The sequence below is a fragment of the Lampetra planeri genome, chromosome 39 (genome assembly GCF_965212315.1).
Source record: "Lampetra planeri chromosome 39, kcLamPlan1.2.h2, whole genome shotgun sequence".
Taxonomy (NCBI): Eukaryota; Metazoa; Chordata; class Hyperoartia; order Petromyzontiformes; family Petromyzontidae; genus Lampetra; species Lampetra planeri.
This window is the reverse complement of record NC_136145.1, coordinates 3,790,092-3,808,310: the sequence shown is the minus strand read 5'-3', so window position 1 is coordinate 3,808,310 and position 18,219 is coordinate 3,790,092. Positions and strand designations below refer to the sequence as shown.

Below are 18,219 nucleotides of genomic sequence, written 5' to 3'. Positions count from 1 at the left end.
CGGCCACGTGGAGCGAAACGTCGGACGTCACGCCCGTGCAAGTCGAGAGAACTATTCTAAAAACTAAACGATGAACAATTGTATTTTTGTTTACCTGGTATGGCCCACTGAGCTGTAGAGCTCTTTTTCAGAAGTGACCTGGCCACAAGTGATAGCTCAACGAAGTGGCTTATCACGTGGAAATTTATAGCAGCCAAATACAAACTCAAAATAGACAGCAAGCGCCAGGGTCAGGATCGAACCCACGACCTCCTGTATACTAGGCAAGGTAGTTAACATCTCACCACCGTGGCACCCGTAAAACAGGTACGGCACGGCCGCGAAAACCCCAGCAGAGTCGCAAAAACATTACAGATTGTTCGTAGTGTGTTGTCCTTCCCCAGCACCTACGATTCACATCGTTGGCTATGTACGGTGCAAAATAAGTTCAACATACACACAAATCAGAGAACCTGAAGACAAAAAACACCTTTCATACGACAAGATAACACTCCCATTTCCGACCAGATATATTCAAGAATCCATTGTTGTTTTCTTATCTCTCCCAGCCACCTCGCAGCCCAAGCCGGCAATACCTGCTACCCCCCAGGGAAGTCTCCCGTCCACGTACGAAGCAGCCTCAAAACCTGCTTAGCTTCCGAAACCGGACGAGAATCGGGCACGTTCACGACGGACACTTCATCACGACGCCAACCACGGCGTTTGAAGCCTGAGTCTACCTCCGCGTGACAAGGGACAGATTTAAATGCCATAATTGCCACTCGTGATGTTTACGGCCAGTCGCGTGGTGTTGCAGAGCTGCAATTATGCACTTCTCATAAACACGGCTATTATTATCATCCATATTCTTTGGGTCTTTCGGTAAAGTCACGTAGACTTGTTATTTTTATTATTTTCTTTCAACCTATCTACGTGACTTTTCCGAAAGCGGCAAAGAATATGGATTCCTGCAGTCGCGAAAGCTTTAAGGCAATATGTATTGTTACCATCATTATCGTTCCGGCTGCCGCGCGTGGCTGATGTTGGTGCAGAGCAACAACTGTGATTTCACACCGAGGTGGTTGAGCCAGACGACTGCGTCAGGAGTAGTGGATTGGTGCAGAATCGCTTGCGACAGCGCCTCCTCTTACTTCTTCGTATTTGTGAACCAGGCGTTTGAGCCCAGGTTATGCGTTCCGCGGTTCTGTTCTGGGTGGTGCCCACAGTAGTCGCAGCACACCGCTGGAGAGGTTTTTTTACTTTCCGTTTGAGCATCATCGGCAAGTGTTCGCACCTACCGCCACGATTTATTGTCACCGTCATGGACAGGCCACACGATCACAGACACAAAAGCTCCCAGGCTGTCGGTCACACGCGTAAAACTACCGCACGGAATGTAACGTAGGTTTGCGCCTCTGACATATGCCTGTATGTACATCTGTAATGGTCAGGTATGTTCAGAGGGAGCTACCAGCGTGTTGAAGTATGGTAAAAGAACCCCCCAAGACCCGCATGGCATAAGGGTAGCAACTCTTTTTCAGCAGCGGATTGACAAAGGGGCTGTACATGCATGTTATATGTGCATGTGTCTCTCTCTCTCTGTTTATGGATGTGTGTGTTTATGTTTGTAGTGGGGAGCGGTGGTGTCGCGATTAGTGCGCTCCGCTACGGACCCGGCGACCTGAGTTCGATTCCCGCTCACGGCCAACACCCAGTGAAAATTGTCTGAACTGGTCCTGGGCCTCCCCTAGGTCGACTCAGCCTCAAATAAGTACCTGGTGCGGTGTGTAAACATCGTCACTGAGGACACAATGGAGGCCGGGTGTGGTGCTGGCCACCCCCTCGTGTGCCGTGCTGGCCTTCATAGGTGCTCGCTAACAGCACTGACCCCAACAGTCTGTTAAGGCTATACGGGGGATCTTTGTCTTTCTAGATTTGAAGTTTTCGTGACTGCAAGGATCCATACTCTTGATTATTTCGCACCTACAGCCCCGCCCACTTACCCCCCCCCCCCCCCCAACATGCCCAGTATAAACCCCTTGACTCCGGCTTCTCTCCCACTTCAGTAAAATTTCTTGCTGTGATTGTCGCACCTGATGATGATTGCTTGTGTTGCAATGGAAACGTCGTGATTAAATTAATTTTTATATTGTATCTTTTATTTTTTATTTTCTTTACCTACGTGACTTTACCGAAAGAACCAAGAGTATATTTGTCTTTGTTGTTTATGTCTGTACGTCTTCCTCTTTGTGTGGTTGCGTCTGCATGTGCGTACACAATGCATATTTGAAAATGTGTGTTTGTGATGTTTGTGCGCGCGTACAGCATTACGCATGGTTTTGTATGTACGTACGCGTACGATGAGAATGTACTTGTGCGTATACGTGTATAATCGCTTGATGTATCAGTTCCACTGTTGAATGAGGGGCTCCCTCCATGCCCTGCGGGTCCGTGGGGTTATCTTTAACCATGTTTCAGCACGCCACGTGCGACCATCGACCGCGTGGAAACATCAACAGACGGATGTGCACATCTGTTTTGTGAATGGAGAATTTAAAGACAAGCCACAGCGTCGTGCGACTGTGGCTATGCAACCACAACTATAGACCATAGACTAAACCCTTATCGCAGCGGTGCTTAAACTTTAGTGCCGCCTTGCAACCCTTTGATTCCCCGTGCCTCATTTCTGTTTCGATGATTTACCTTCTAAACAAATCTGGCCACGTCTCGCACCCCCCCAGAAAGGGCATCTGGCACAACCCAAGGAGGTGCAGCTTTGCACCCCAGGTTAAGAACCACTGCCATATAGACGCACACTCATAGATAAATAGGCAGACCCACAGAGATACAGACAGACCCACAGAGATACATATGGCCCCACAGAGATTAATAGAGAATTCTAGAGACCCACAGAGATACACAGAGACCCGTGGAGACACGTTAAAGACAAGCCACAGCAGTGCGAAAGTGGCCGTGCAACCAAAACTATGGACCGTGAGAGTAAACCCACTGAGCTTTGCGCTCATTCAACGGAGGAAGAACAGAAAATCGACGCGAACTCTCTCTCCTTTTTTTGAATAAAATTTTATTTAGTTTTTATTATTTATTTTGTTATTCATTTTTTTTTTTAATTAATTAAAAAAAAGTAAAATGTTACTTATTATTATTTTATTTATTTACCTATTTTTTATGTTTTATTTCATTTATTTTATTATTATTATTTTCCTCTCCTGAAGCCCTCTCGTCGTGACCAACAGTCCTCGACATTGGCACCTTGACTCCTGAACACACTGCGGTAATACGCAAGAACAAGCGCACGCTGACGAGCGCGGCTTGGTTTAATCACGAGGTTTTTAAATTAGACACTTACATATTAAATAACGCGCCCACTAACTGGGCAAAATGCTCGCTTACCCGTTCACCCTTATATACGCCGACCACGCAATGCAGCAACACACACACGCACACACACACGCACACACCCCTCCAGACTCATACACAGAGTGGCCTTGGTAATTGCCGGTGCTGTCACATGTGGCAACCATTAGTGTTGGGTGGATGTGGGGGGGGGGCGGTGGTGGTGGTGAGGAGGAGGAGGAGGGGGGTACACAAGCAGGGTGGGAGGAAGGGGGGGGGGTCTTGAATCCGGGCCACAATTACTCACTCATACTTCCCTTAAGCGGTCCCCCCCCCCCTCCTATTTTCATATGCCCACTCGCCCCTGCACCCCCCCCCCCCACTGAAGATATAATAAAATACAGTATCGTACTGTAATATTTATCCAGCAAGGCCACGCTGGAGTCCTCAATGCCCTCCTTCATGGGTCTCCCAGTGAGCAGTCTGGCCAATCCTGTTGACGAGTCTTTAGACTATTTATTCAGGAGGGTCCTGCACGTTTGGCCACATTTGGCCAATTCAATTCATACACACACCCCACACGTGCACACGTTTACAAGCAGCATTCGTCTTCTTGGTTCTTTCGGGTAAAGTCACGTAGAATGGAAATAATAAAATAATAAAAATAAAACATCATAATATAATTCTCACGACGTTTCGGCCACAATGCAAGCAGCCGTGGGTTGTGGCCGAAACGTCGTGAGAATTATTTTATGATGTTTTATTTTTATTATTTTATTATTTCCATTCTACGTGACTTTACCGAAAGAACCAATAAGATGAATCCCTGCAGTCACGAAAGCTTTAAATCGAAATTTAAGCAGCATTCGCTCATATGTATTGGCTTCAGGTCATATGAACGTTTCGCCTAGCCATATATACAGGGTGGTCCAGATGTCTCTTTACCCCCATTTGTTTTTCTAAAGCTGAATATATATATTTTTTGTATACCAATGGGGTTGTGAAAACGGAAATTAATAAGGCAAGGAAAAAACATTTTATGAGTCAATTAATTTGGGGTGGCGGGTGGTGGTCACAAGACATTTGGATCACTCTGTACATCCCGTGATGTAGGAGGAAAGCGGTGGCTTAGTGGTTAGCGCACTGCGCTACGAGCTCGGAGGACCCGGAGAAAAATCCACGTGACCACGGGGAGAGGGAGACACACAAATTCAAAATATACAGCAGGCATCAGGGTCGCGACCTCCTGTATACCAGGCGAGGTAGTTAACATCTCCTAGCCACAGTGGTGGTGATGATGAGAGAAAGACACGCATACTCCAATATACAGCAGGCATCAGGGTCGGGATCAAACCCACGACCTCCTGTATACTAGGCGAGGTAGTTAACATCTCCTAGCCACAGTGGTGGTGATGATGAGAGAAAGACACGCATACTCCAATATACAGCAGGCATCAGGGTCGGGATCGAACCCACGACCTCCTGTATACCAGGCGAGGTAGTTAACATCTCCTAGCCACAGTGGTGGTGAATATGAGAGAAAGACACTCATACTCCAATATACAGCAGGCATTAGGGTCGAGATCAAACCCACGACCTCTTGTATACTAGGCGAGGTAGTTAACATCTCCTAGCCACAGTGGTGGTGATGATGAGAGAAAGACACTCATACTCCAATATACAGCAGGCATCAGGGTCGGGATCAAACCCACGACCTCCTGTATACTAGGCGAGGTAGTTAACATCTCCTAGCCACAGTGGTGGTGAATATGAGAGAAAGACACTCATACTCCAAATATACAGCAGGCATTAGGGTCGAGATCGAACCCACGACCTCCTGTATACCAGGCGAGGTAGTTAACATATCTTAGCCACAGTAGTGGTGATGATGAGAGAAAGACACTCATACTCCAATATACAGCAGGCATCAGGGTCGGGATCGAACCCACGACCTCCTGTATACCAGGCGAGCGAGCAATCATGGCGCCTTAGCCCTAACTGCCCACCGTGGTGAAATATGGTCAAACAATGGACGGCAAGGAGTGGGGAGGCCTTCATCCAGCAATGGCGTGACAGCCGGCTGTAGATTACTATTAATAGTATAATTTGAAGATTAATTTTTAAGAATTGTGTATACAGTAATACAATATTATGGTACACGCACAGAATAATATATTGTTTAAGTGATTTTTCAAAAAATTATATTAGTCTAAACAGTATCTTGCTGGAAAAAATATAAATTTTATTTAAACTTTACTTCCATGTAGTATCAGTACATTTTACACAAACAGAACATCTTGACTAAGCAAATGATTTACATTCTAACGATGCTCTAGAGGGGCTAGAAAGCCGACATTTGGCACAAACATTATTGAGTCTATGCCTGGGAAAATCACGCGCAAAAAAAAATCTGAAAACCAACAATCATTCTCAAATTTGGCCTCCTACAAGATGACTATCTGCAGATTGATAAATAAAATTCACAGGGCAGGATCGGCATAAATTGCGACAATGCTTAAAACACTTCCAGAAAATATACGAACACCTTTGCGCGCACCAAGTCACAATCTTTATTTAGACTGCCAGGATGAATCCGACGAGCTCTAAAGCTCTTTAAATTTTTCACAGATGCGAGTCGGTAAAAATCGCCTTTTCGTGGAGTGCAGCACTCAAGCCGAGAGAAAGGCGATCACGGATATCAGCATCCTCCGCATCGTGGTCGTGCACGTGCACGACAGGGCACACAAGCGAGGCAAGAAAGGTCCAGAAACAAAGCGAATACGAGAAACAAAAAAAAGTTAAATCATTATTATTGTTGAGTGGCACCCTGCTGGCTTTCATCGTGAAATCCCTGTGGCGGGCACGGTCACGGATATCAGCATCCTCCGCATCGTGGTCGTGCACGTGCACGACAGGGCACACAAGCTAGGCAAGAAAGGTCCAGAAACAAAGCGAATACGAGAAACAAAAAAAGTTAAATCATTATTATTGTTGAGTGGCACCCTGCTGGCTTTCATCGCGAAATCCCTGTGGCGGGCACGGTCACGGATATCAGCATCCTCCGCATCGTGGTCGTGCACGTGCACGACAGGGCACACAAGCTAGGCAAGAAAGGTCCAGAAACAAAGCGAATACGAGAAACAAAAAAAAGTTAAATCATTATTATTGTTGAGTGGCACCCTGCTGGCTTTCATCGTGAAATCCCTGTGGCGGGCACGGTCACGGATATCAGCATCCTCCGCATTGTGGTCGTGCACGTGCACGACAGGGCACACAAGCTAGGCAAGAAAGGTCCAGAAACAAAGCGAATACGAGAAACAAAAAAAGTTAAATCATTATTATTGTTGAGTGGCACCCTGCTGGCTTTCATCGCGAAATCCCTGTGGCACGTGCGGTCATGTGTTCTGCGGTTTCGTGAGCACGTTCGACGCGCCGCACGCCTTGCAAACAAATGTCAGAGCCTGACAAAATGCTGTTGACGAGCATAGAATGAGGCTGGTATCCGGCAACACGTGAGGGAGGTGTGGGTGCTATGTATAGCCTTTCTTGTGCTCTGCACGTGTTGCTGTTTGTTGGTGTAACGTTCTTACTCGCCCCCTACTGGACATATGTGGGAAAAGGGCTTCATAGCTCATCGGATTTCTCCTGCACTATAATATAAATCTTCTGATTCTGATTCAATCCCGCCACACCAGCTATACTCGGTTGAGGTTCGCTCGACCTCGGTTAGCTCCCCGGGAATCGTTCGGAAAAATGTGACGTTGACCGTGACCTGGAATCATAACTCAGATTCCACCATGTTCGTCGCCAAAGTGCGGTTGTCCGCTACGCCACAGTGCCAACACACGCTTGCACACACACACACGCACGCACAAACTCACAATCACAGCACTGTAGAAAAGAAACCGTTCCCTTCACCTCCCCTTCTCTATTTCCGTTCGGCTGCCTTTCCTTTCCTCTCCACACCCAGCCCCCTGGCCTCACTCACTCACTCTCTCCTCTCACGCACAGTCACAACGACACACGTTGCAAAAAAACGAATCACCCCTACCCCACCAACAACCAATTAAGTTCAATTACAGCCGTCCCCCGTCGGTGTGGCCTGCCCACACACCAGCAATATTGATTTCACGCGGGCAACAATCGTGAAAGAAGCGTGCCCCAAACGCGTGGTTCGCAAAGTAAGGCCGCGGTTGGGGGGGGGGGTGGCGGGGAAGTGGTCCGTGGAACTGTCGCCCATGCTACTATTTTGGAGGAGCTGCCGGTACAAATAAAATGTAAAAGTTACCGATGCATTGGTGGTCTGTCAAAGATGTTTCGAGGGTTTGCGGTGCGGTCTGTCGGTCTGTGATGTTTGGGAATTGCTGGCATTAAATAGTCTCCCTTGTTAATATGCTCTCATAAAAAAAAAGGTTTTCGCTTGTTTACCCAGGAAAGCCTGAGTCTCATGACCCTTCCTTATTATTAGGGAGAGTCCTGCCCAAGTTTTCACAGTAGGGGGCGATGCTGCTGCTGCTAAGTGTGATCCCAAATAAGTCATTTTCAGGTAATTTTTCAGCATTGGGATGTTTGGCCAATAACACCATATACAGTTTATGGGAGTTTTTTTTAGCTATGGGAGAAAACTGGAGAACACGGAGGTAAACCCACGCAGAAGAGGGAGGATAACATACAAACTCCACACACAGCGGCACCAGGCTCAGGAAACGAACCCATGTGCTCCTTGCTATTTACTGTATATATGTTGAACTTCTTTCGCACCGTACGTGGCCAAAGTGCCAATCGGAGGTGGCCGGTGAAAGGACAACAAACTAAGGCACGGCCGTTAACCGCTGTGCCACCCTGCAGCCAACATTATTAGAAGAACACACGCGGGTTAATAAACGGCATCGTTCAAACTGTTAGGGAAAAAAAAACTGTTAGGAAAATAAAGTGGGCCCTGGCTAAATAAATGCATCACGGCCAGGATGGCCGATGGTCAAAAACATTCCGTAACGACGAAGCCGTGGCCGTGGAAGAGAACGCGTCCGAGGGGCTCGTCGCGCCGTGGAGATGGAGTGATGAAATCAGGTGGATTGTTATACATCGCAGGATCGTGAGTGTTGGCAGCGGTTTTCATTTGGAGGCAAGGCCTTCATTCAGCAGTGGATCAGCAAAAGGACTTGTGGCCATTACGTGCTCTTTTAACCTCTTTTAACCCCAAAAAAACACAGGACGTGGCCACCGCTGATTTGCGCGTGAGCCCTCTTGCGCTTATGATATTACTACAAGGCAGAGAGAGTGGACCTACCAAATTGGCATAGTGTCAATACCAACATTGCATGCGTGTGTGGGTGCGTGCATGCTATTTCGTGTTATTTTCATAATAAATCCAGAAATACATCATCTCCCTTTCCCCATGAGTCCCATCATTCCCCAGAGTTTCTGTTCAGCGTCTTTTACGTGAAGCTCGATGTTAATCCTACGCGAGACGCAGATTTCGCCGTCATTTTAAGTTTGCCATTAATCGATAAACGGGCGCAACAGACGGCTAATCTTCCAGCCAAACTCAGGGAAGGAACTCGCCAAGAAGTGGAAATCCACGCAGTTTCGCCTGCTCGCTAGCAAAACGTCGTACAATGCCCAAAAGTATGAAATGAAAACAAATAAAATGCCTTGACAATTCGGCTTTGGATCTCTTCCCCTCTCGCCTCTCTATATGGCAGCGGACACATGCGTTCGTTTGAAATCCTAAACGCCAAAAGGAACACCCATCAGCAATGTAACTTCATTGCTCAAGCCACTGTTGGCAGGTGCCATATATACACACCACCAGAGGGAGTTCTAGAGACAAGGGTAGAAAGTACCCACGCTTTGCCCCACCACACGCACTGTGGGTCGATTAACCCCATCCATGCTGCTGGGCGGACAGAGGCGGGGAGGCTTTGGCAATGCCATCGTGCAGTGGCAAACCTCTGGTTGTGCTCGTTTTGAACCCCAGGTCTCTTGTTGTTGAATCCTTCACGTTGTTTGAACGTGTTGTGGAGATGACAAGGTGCCGGCGGCACCTCCACGCTGTGCTAATCGCTTGTTGTTTTAAGGACATATACAAGCACAATTTGTCCCGAGTTTCCGCCTAACTTAATAAATGTATGAAAGCTGCATTTTCTCCAAGCGGAAGGGGACATACCAAGTGACCAATGGAAAAGGGGGGGGGGGGGGGAAGGCGCGGCGTGAGGTTGCATAAACACAGCCAAACCCACCCCTCTAACGCAACATGGGATACTCCAAAAGTCAACATTGCAAGCTCTGCTCACTCACGTCTTCACAAAATGTGTTGTGTCTGGAATGGGGGTTGTGTTTTTTTTGTGAACACAATGACCGGTCAGCCACCAAATGAGGAATCTGTTGTTCCGCAGAGGTGGAAGTTGTCTGAAATGAAAATAGAGCGATGGGAGTGACACAGACTGACACGGATTATGGGTAAGTGATGGCATCATGGGTAGCAGACATTTGTGCAGCTCATGACATCATTTATGAGATGACTTGGCCTCTTGAATTTCCCTACATATAATTTTCATGCGGAAATAAATATCCACGATTGCGCTATTTGCGCCATGTCATGGACATGAAGGGTCCGTTTGGATCTCTCACAATGCGGCGCAAACCCCTTCGTGTTTGATCTTATTTTGGAGCTTTCGTGACTGCAGGAATTACTCTTTGGTTCTTTCGGTAAAGTCACGTATAAAGATAAAATAATAAATTAAATAATAGCATACGACGTTTCGATTGCAACACAAGCAATCATCATCAGGTATAAATGAAATAGCAACAAAAATCTAACCAGAAAACTATAGACAGACATATAAGCAGACAGATATCACCAAGATACATAGAGAGAGAGCAACACATGGTGATATCTGTCTGCTTATATGTCTGTCTATAGTTTTCTGGTTAGATTTTTGTTGCTATTTCATTTATACCTGATGATGATTGCTTGTGTTGCAATCGAAACGTCGTATGCTATGATTGAATTTTTTATTTTATCTTTATACGTGACTTTACCGAAAGAACCAAAGAGCCCATCGTGTTTGACAACGGCCCGCGGAAGTGGACACCGTAGAGCCACCTCTGATATACCCTCACGTGACCTCTCCATGGTCCACTCAGTACTCTGGCAACACATTCCCACCCGCTTTGCCACTGAGTCGCATCAAACGGAGATAGTGATCCCTCGTTTATCGCGGTTAATGGGGACCGGAACCCCGTCGCGATAGGTGAAAATCCGCGAAGTAGGATTGGCCCCCTAGGAATTTCCGTATATGTGTGTGTGTGGGTACCAGAATGTTTAAAATATGTATATTTATACTTTATATATATATATTTTACTTAAATCTATTTAATTATAAAACCTTAATATTATACATTCTCTCTCTCTCTCATACGATACGTATCATGGTGTTCTACACTCACCAATGACAGTAGTATCTTGAGACTTGACTCCAGTAATGACGACGACGACGATGACAATGACGATGACAATGACGACGATGACAGACCTGTGCAGGTCGATGAATGTGATGATGAATGATGATGATGATGGTGTTACTGCACAGGTATAATGAGGCCTTTAAATCAGTTAGAAAAATCCGCGATGCACTGAGGCCGCGAAACTTGAACCGCGAAGTGGCGAGGGATTACTGTATATTGTTTTCAACTCTCACAGCTTGAACTCTAGCCAGATGAAATGCAGAAGCAAATTTTACGCGACGGGTTCATGGTGCAGTCGCTGGTGACCCACAACTCTGTTCACGACGAGACGACTGAGAGTCCCGGTATCATCACCAGGCCGCTCTTTTGGATTCGACCCAGCAACTCAGGAATCTGACCTCTGAGTCACCCGGCGGCCACTTCCCCTGGAGATAACTTATCTCTTAATGATGCGATGCCAAAGGACATCATTCGGAGATGGGAATGATTAAATGGACTGTATTGAAAGCCTTATTTCAAGTGGACATCGTGCAATGGAGAGATTCATGGACTCAACTGGGAGCGCAGGTGTTTGCGTGTTTCTTTGTTCTCATAAACTGGGGAGCGGTTCGTGCACTGCACTGCAAACCTGACGTCCCGGGTTCGATTCCCACTCACGGCCAACACCAGTGACGATTATCTGAACCGGTCCTGGGCTTCCCCTAGGTCGACTCAGCCTCAATTGAGCACCTGGTGCGGTGTATAAATATTGCCACTAGGGAGACAAAGGCGGCCGGGCGTGGTGCTGGCTACCCATACCTTCATGTGCCGTGCCGGTATTCATAGGTGCTCGCGAACAGCACTTGCCCCGACAGTCTGTTCAGGCTATACGTGGGTATCTTTGTCTTTGTCTTATAATCGTGGGCAATGAGGCATTGAGGCAGTGCCCATCCTGTGTATAGCCCTGCAGAGCCAGTGGTGCAAATTCCATAGTGCTATGGCGGGGGACGAGGCTATCCATAGCACAGCCACTGTTGACTTTGCCCAAAATTTTTTTGAAACAGTGGATTGACACATGGCTGGAAACAAATATACGTAACATGTGTATACAGTAGGGAACATTTATATACAGTAGGTAACGTGTCGAATTCAGTGAAACTATTTTCCGTCCATGAGTAACCTGGGTTAAATTTAGAATATTACCAGAGAGCCAACATATTCCTGGTTACTATAATAAAAGCATTCATATTTAGGTTTTACAATATATTTAATTTTTTTTTTACTGGTCGTTCCCAAGACTAACTTTTGACAGAGGGGAGTTTCTACGAAGACAACTTTTGACGGAGAGGAAGTTTCTGTTAATGCCTTCAACTTACAACCAAACCAAAATTAACAATTTTCTCCCATTCCCAACATTGTTTTTCTCTCCCAAAACTCTTCACCATTATCTAGGGCCACGGTGAGGCTCAGCAGAACTCTGATATACCAACCAGCCTCAAACAAAAAGCAAAAGGTGCCCCGTGTAGCCCCCACGGGCCGCTGGGGCAAGTGCTGCGAGCGAGCACCTGCGAAGGCCGGAACGCGTTGGTGCGGCGAACACAACGCCCAGTGCGAATTATTACACACCGCACCAGGCGCTCTGCTCATTTAAGGCTGAGTCAACTTAAGTGAGGCCCACGACCAGTTCACATATTTATCAGCGATGTTGGTCGTGAGCGGGATTTTCATTCGGCTCGCCGGGTTCGTAGCGCAGTGCGCTGACCACTACGCTACCGCTCCCCACAAAGACAAAGATCCCCCGTATAGCCTTAACAGAATGTTTGGGCAAGTGCTGTTAGCGAGCACCTATGAAGGCCGGAACGGCACACGAGGGGGTGGGTGCCCAGCACCACGCCCAGCCGCCTTTGTCTCCCCAGTAGCGATGTTTACACACCGCACCAGGTACTCATTTGAGGCTGAGTGGACCTAGGGGAGGCCAAGGCCCGGTTCAGATAATCGTCACTGATGTTGGTCGTGAACGGGAATCGAACTCGGGTCGCCAGGTTCGTAGTGCAGCGTAGCGCTACCGCACCCCACACACGAACCTATACAGAGTAGACCTGACTTAGGACTGCCAGTACACTCACCAAACTTAATAACCAGGCTACAGTCTACATAATAGACTGCCAGTACACTCACCCAGCTTAATAACCAGGCTACAGTCTACATTATAGACTGCCAGTACACTCACCCAGCTTAATAACCAGGCTACAGTTTACATTATAGACTGCCAGTACACTCACCCAGCTTAATAACCAGGCTACAGTCTACATTATAGACTGCCAGTACACTAACCCAGCTTAATAACCAGGCTACATTCTACATTATAGACTGCCAGTACACTCACAAAAACTTAATAACCAGGCTACAGTCTACATTATAGACTGCCAGTACACTCACCAAACTTAAGAACCAGGCTACATCCTACATTCGTATTTTTTGGTTTTTAATTATAAATTTTCATTTAATTTTTTTGTATTTTTATTCACTTTCTTTTTTATTAAAATGTTTCTATCAACGTGGCTTTACCGATCAATGCGGGTTGGCACGCGAGGCAATGCCGTCGGAGTTGCTACCACACCAGCAGCTGTCCGTCCCACCTTTGTGTCTCCCGCGCGTGGGATCTCTGTGGACACGCGCGGCACGTGACAACTTTGGGCTGAGTATGAGCCGTGCACTGAGCACGTGGCCACAGCCGCGGATGCAACCGGGTGACCCTTTGGGGTTGTTGAGCGGTGACGCAGTGGCTCGCGCGCTGTGCTATGAATGCTGGCACCTAAGTTCGATTCCCAATCAGGGCATCTGCAAAGGTCCTGGATTTTCCCATGACCAACACGGCATGGGCAGGATTGAAAATTATTATTTTCAGATGTTTTTTATTGTTTGTTAGTGCGCTTTCTGTATTGGTTTGTGAACAAAAATACACTTTTGGACTCAATGTTATATCATCTGGTTTAAATCACCAATATACATACGTATCTAAAGTAGTGCAATCCATATCTCACACACACACGTGCATATGTATAAGGATACACATATAATAATACCTAATAATGTCTCAAGCATCGTTTTCAGGAGGGTCTTGCATCGGGACGTTTGGACAAAATCTACAAATGTTTGGTTTATATGCACTATGTTGAACTTCTTCCTTGCTGAAAGTAACCAAAGCAACTCGAGAAATCCGATGCATATGCGGCACTCAAACACACACATCTCCGCAACGATAGATTCAAGAATCCATCGCTGTACTTCTGCACCTCCGAATAGCGCAGTTGGCTACGTACGGTGCGAAAGAAGTTCAATATACAGTGCATACATACATACATACACCTGACCACATACACACACATATGCAAACCGCTCAAGCGTACAGAGTTCACAGCTCAATCCAAAACTGTTCACGTTAACTTCCACCACCACCACCCGCGCCAGAAAAAAGCGTGCAGTGTAAAAGCACGAGAGATCCACAGCTCTCAATCAAATCCCTTTGCTCCGCTCTAAATCAAAGGGCGTCGTAGGCAGTGGCAGACCGTGGATGTGTTTTTGTCCTCCTCCTGCTTCGTGGCACTGTTTACGAACGAGTTCAGTTTTGATGAATTAAAAATGTTGGCAAACGCACAAACGAGAGAGGTGGTGGTTTGTTTGGCGGTGGGGTGGGGTGTTGTTTGTGTTGGTGTTGTTGCAGCATTGAGTTCCACGTGTGCACAGGCCACGGAACAGACGATGCTCTTCACTCGGAAGCCGCGACCGGGAGACCCCTGAGCTTTGGACGGCAGTGATCGGGGCCGTGGGCCGCGTAGTAAAAACCAGACGACACCAAACCGCTTCACCGCACACACACCACACACCACCACCACACACACACACGCCTATAATTCAGATCAGTTATACACTGGAAGCCCTCACTGAGGCCGACCCGGCATCGACAAAGCCACGCACTGTGTTGCAGTTTGCTTACAAAGCGGAACGCGCGTTCCAGGGCTAAATAGTCTCCCATGGCGTGCCTCTCTCTCTCTGAATTCTGTTTGCCCAGCCTCCTTCGCTCAGACCGAGGCTCTCTCTCTCTTCCCCTCCCTCGCGATCGCGACCACCGTTTGTCAACATTCGCCGGCTACCCGCTGGGTCGTCTAATTAAGCGGCCGACGCACACGGCCGCTCTTTGTAATTATCCCGGCACCGTTGGTGCACGCAACGCTGCGTAGAGAGCCGCTACGTTGCGATTCGTGGAGGCAGCAATTTGCGCGGTGCTTCTCACGGGAGTTTGTTGGACTGCGATATGAACAGTGGGAGTGTAAAATGGGGTCGCCAGCCGACTCCCACCCCCCCCCCCCCAACGTCGGGCAAAAAGAGCTTAATAGCTCATCTGATTCATCCAGTGTAAATTAACGTTCTGATTCGACGCCTGCGCCGATGCAGTGGTACCCGCACGCACAGAATCGATAGCAGCTGTGCGAGCCACTTCGCCAGCTATGAATCTGACCAATTGCAGCCACAAGCGAATCACAGTGGCGAGTGATATCCAAATCGGTTCTGGGGCCCCTATCCCCCACCCCCACTCACCAAATTCACCAACGCACACCGACCATAATTGGTGAAGTATGATCAAACAACCTCCCCACCCCTCGTTTGACCGACATGGCATAGGGGGAAAAGGAGGCCTTCATCCAGCAGTGAATTTACGAAACGTCATTTCTTTTTGACTATTGTTTCTTTTTGTACATGTTGGTTAAATGTGCGGGATGTTACCTGTACAGATATTGTTACGTTTATTAAATCCTACCACCCCATCTGTCCACGGGTTCACTTCGCCAGTCGATCGGCAGATCGCGCGTGGTGGGGTAAATTGTGAGTACCGCCACCTCTGCCAAGACCTCTGGCCAGGCGTGAAATAAGGCCACAAGTCCCCTCTACAGCGCTCCCGAGGTCAGGGGGATATCTCGATGCAATGATACCTGGACAACCCCTTGAGATGGAGACATTTCGTTTGCAAGGGGGTTTGGTAAGTCAGAACCGGCAGGCCGCGCTGGTTAATACTGCGAGTGGTGTAGTATTATTATAATTATTAACCATTGAAACACGCGACCGTCTGTCTCACGGTGGACGTTAAAGATCCCGTGACGCAATCCAAACATGAGTAGACTATTGTTTTGCCGGCGTCCTCTGGTCCAAATAATGGCATTTTTGCTCAAGTTTATTCGCAATTTACTTAAGTTTATTCGCGGCTTCGCTGGGTAAACAAGTAGACGACGCACAACATTAGCCACACACACAAACGAACACGAAAACGTGAAAGTCAATCCACCAGCAGCGGGCGTGAGCCAACGACTTTCCGGGGGGCAGGCTGCCTTAATCCACAATTATTTCACGGGGCAGCCGGGCGTGGTGGTGGTGGTGGTGACATTCGAAGGGAGGGTTCCATCCTTCACCCTCCGCCCGAATTTCTCACCTTGGTGAGGGTGACGCCGTCCTGAGCTGCGATGTCATCTTCGCAGGGACACACGCGGTAACTCCTTCTCCCTCCTCGCTCGTACATCGTTACCCCGGCTCCGAGCGCCAGACACGGGGCAAAGCAGGGACGCGGGGTCTCCACGGTGGGGGGTTGGTGTCGAGACGGTCGCAATGAAGAAGAAAAATTATAACAATGAGGTCTTGCGACTGGGTTGCGTGGAAATATACCACCACCCACCTCCACCTTTCTCTCTCTCTCTCTGTCTCTTTTCTTTCGCAGGTAGAGCGTAGCACGGGCACGCCCGGGCAAGTCGGACCACACAGGAGCGCGTCAGAGGCTTGTGGTGCCGTAATTGTGAAGAGTCCGCGGCACGTGAAAAAGTTGCGCACGTGACCGTGATGATTTGTGCAATTAATAAAAATGCAAACGGGGGAGGGTGGGGGGTGAAACGAGAAAACAGTAACTTGCTTCCTGCAAGCGGCGGCGATGAGTTAAAGGCAAGGGCAGAAAAGAGGAAGGTCTGGGGGTGGAGGAACAGACGAGGTCACGGGTGGGGGAGTTTTTTTTTACTAGAAGCGAGTGGAAAGATGATGACGCTCGGCTAGCATCTGTGGTCAAAGAGCTTGAGAGAGCGTGATATCAGAATCACTGCCAAAAGACACCTACGCCAGGCTCACACCACCTACGCTATTCTCCCACCACCTCGCTCTGCCCATGAATCATAGCGTACACGTAGTCGACGAGTTAGCTGAGCAGTAACCTGCGGAAAAGTTGGACATCTTCAGCTCGAGTTCATGGCGAGGGAATCCAAGGTTTGCGGGTGTTTGAAGCAGACTGCTATCCCCGAGGTTTGCAGCTCCATCCGTGTGGCTGGCCGCCGCCTCCTCCTCCTCCACGTAGCCGCCGCTGCGTCGACCAAAAAGCCCCGAGCGAGAATAGAGAAGCAAAGTAAAAAAAAGAAGCAAGAATCTCGGAAAATTTCCCGAAAAGAAAATACAGCCCACGCGCGGAACAAACACCACACCCTTTAACACCTACCCCGCACCGCCGAGCGTTACCCCACGCTTCCCCCCTTACATCCACCCACCCGTCCGAGCACCACAAACAGACCAGACGGTCTGGTCCAGCCCCGAACCTCCCCCTACAACCCCCCCTCCCTTGCGAGCCGCGTGTCCTCCCTCCCTCCCTCCTCCCTCTCGCGAAAATCCCCCTGGACCCCCACGAGCCCAAAACTTTAGTGCCACGCGGAGGGGAGAATTGAAAATGCCCTCCCCGCTACAGCCCTGGGTCGGTCCCTACCCAACCCACCCACCCCACCTCATCCCACCCAACCCACCCACCCCACCCACTCCACCTCATCCCAGCAGCAGCAGGAGGGGGCGGCATCACGCACCACGATTTTCCATCGGGGAGTCTCATTCCGTTTGCCACAAAAAAAAAACCGAGGTTTTTTTTTCCGAGACGCGGCCGGAGCAAACCACTCGCCTCGTTTATTGCGGCGTTCCATCGCTCGTCCGAAACGAGCGATATGTAGAACTGAATAATGGTGTTTGGCCATTCCTCCTGGGCGCGAAGCGAGGCTAAATCTGTTTTATGGTGTCACGTAAACAATAATAACACTGGTGGGGCAGGCATCCGAGCAGCGGCAGTGTGGTTGGTGACCACATGGCCTGGAGAGAGAGAGCGAGCTTTAACCGGTGGAACTTTTTGCCTTTGGGGTGGATAACCCAAAGGACCGAGATAGCGTTTCGATTTAAAGCTTTCGTGACTGCAGGGATTCATCTTCTTGGTTCTTTCGGTAAAGTCACGTAGAAGGGAAATAATAAAATAATAAAAATAAAACAATTATTTTATTAAAATAATAAAAACAAAACATAATTATTTTATTAAAATAATAAAAATAAACATAATTATTTTATTATGTTTTATTTTTATTATTTTCGTTC

At 48.1% G+C, this 18,219-nt stretch overlaps 1 protein-coding gene across 2 annotated transcripts in view; it reads right to left on the bottom strand.

Moving 5' to 3' along the window:
* The window catches only part of LOC144731512 (uncharacterized), a 76,101-nt gene extending 58,810 nt beyond the window's left edge, over nucleotides 1-17,291 (bottom strand). Inside the window, exon 1 of one of the 2 annotated variants that reach the window (XM_078612620.1) lies at nucleotides 16,271-17,291. In XM_078612620.1, the coding sequence (XP_078468746.1) occupies nucleotides 16,271-16,357 (87 nt within the window). In that variant the 5' untranslated portion in view covers nucleotides 16,358-17,291. The remainder of the gene's footprint in view (nucleotides 1-16,270) is intronic. The other variant, XM_078612619.1, reaches the window with a different exon arrangement.
* Nucleotides 17,292-18,219: the final 928 nt, after the last annotated feature.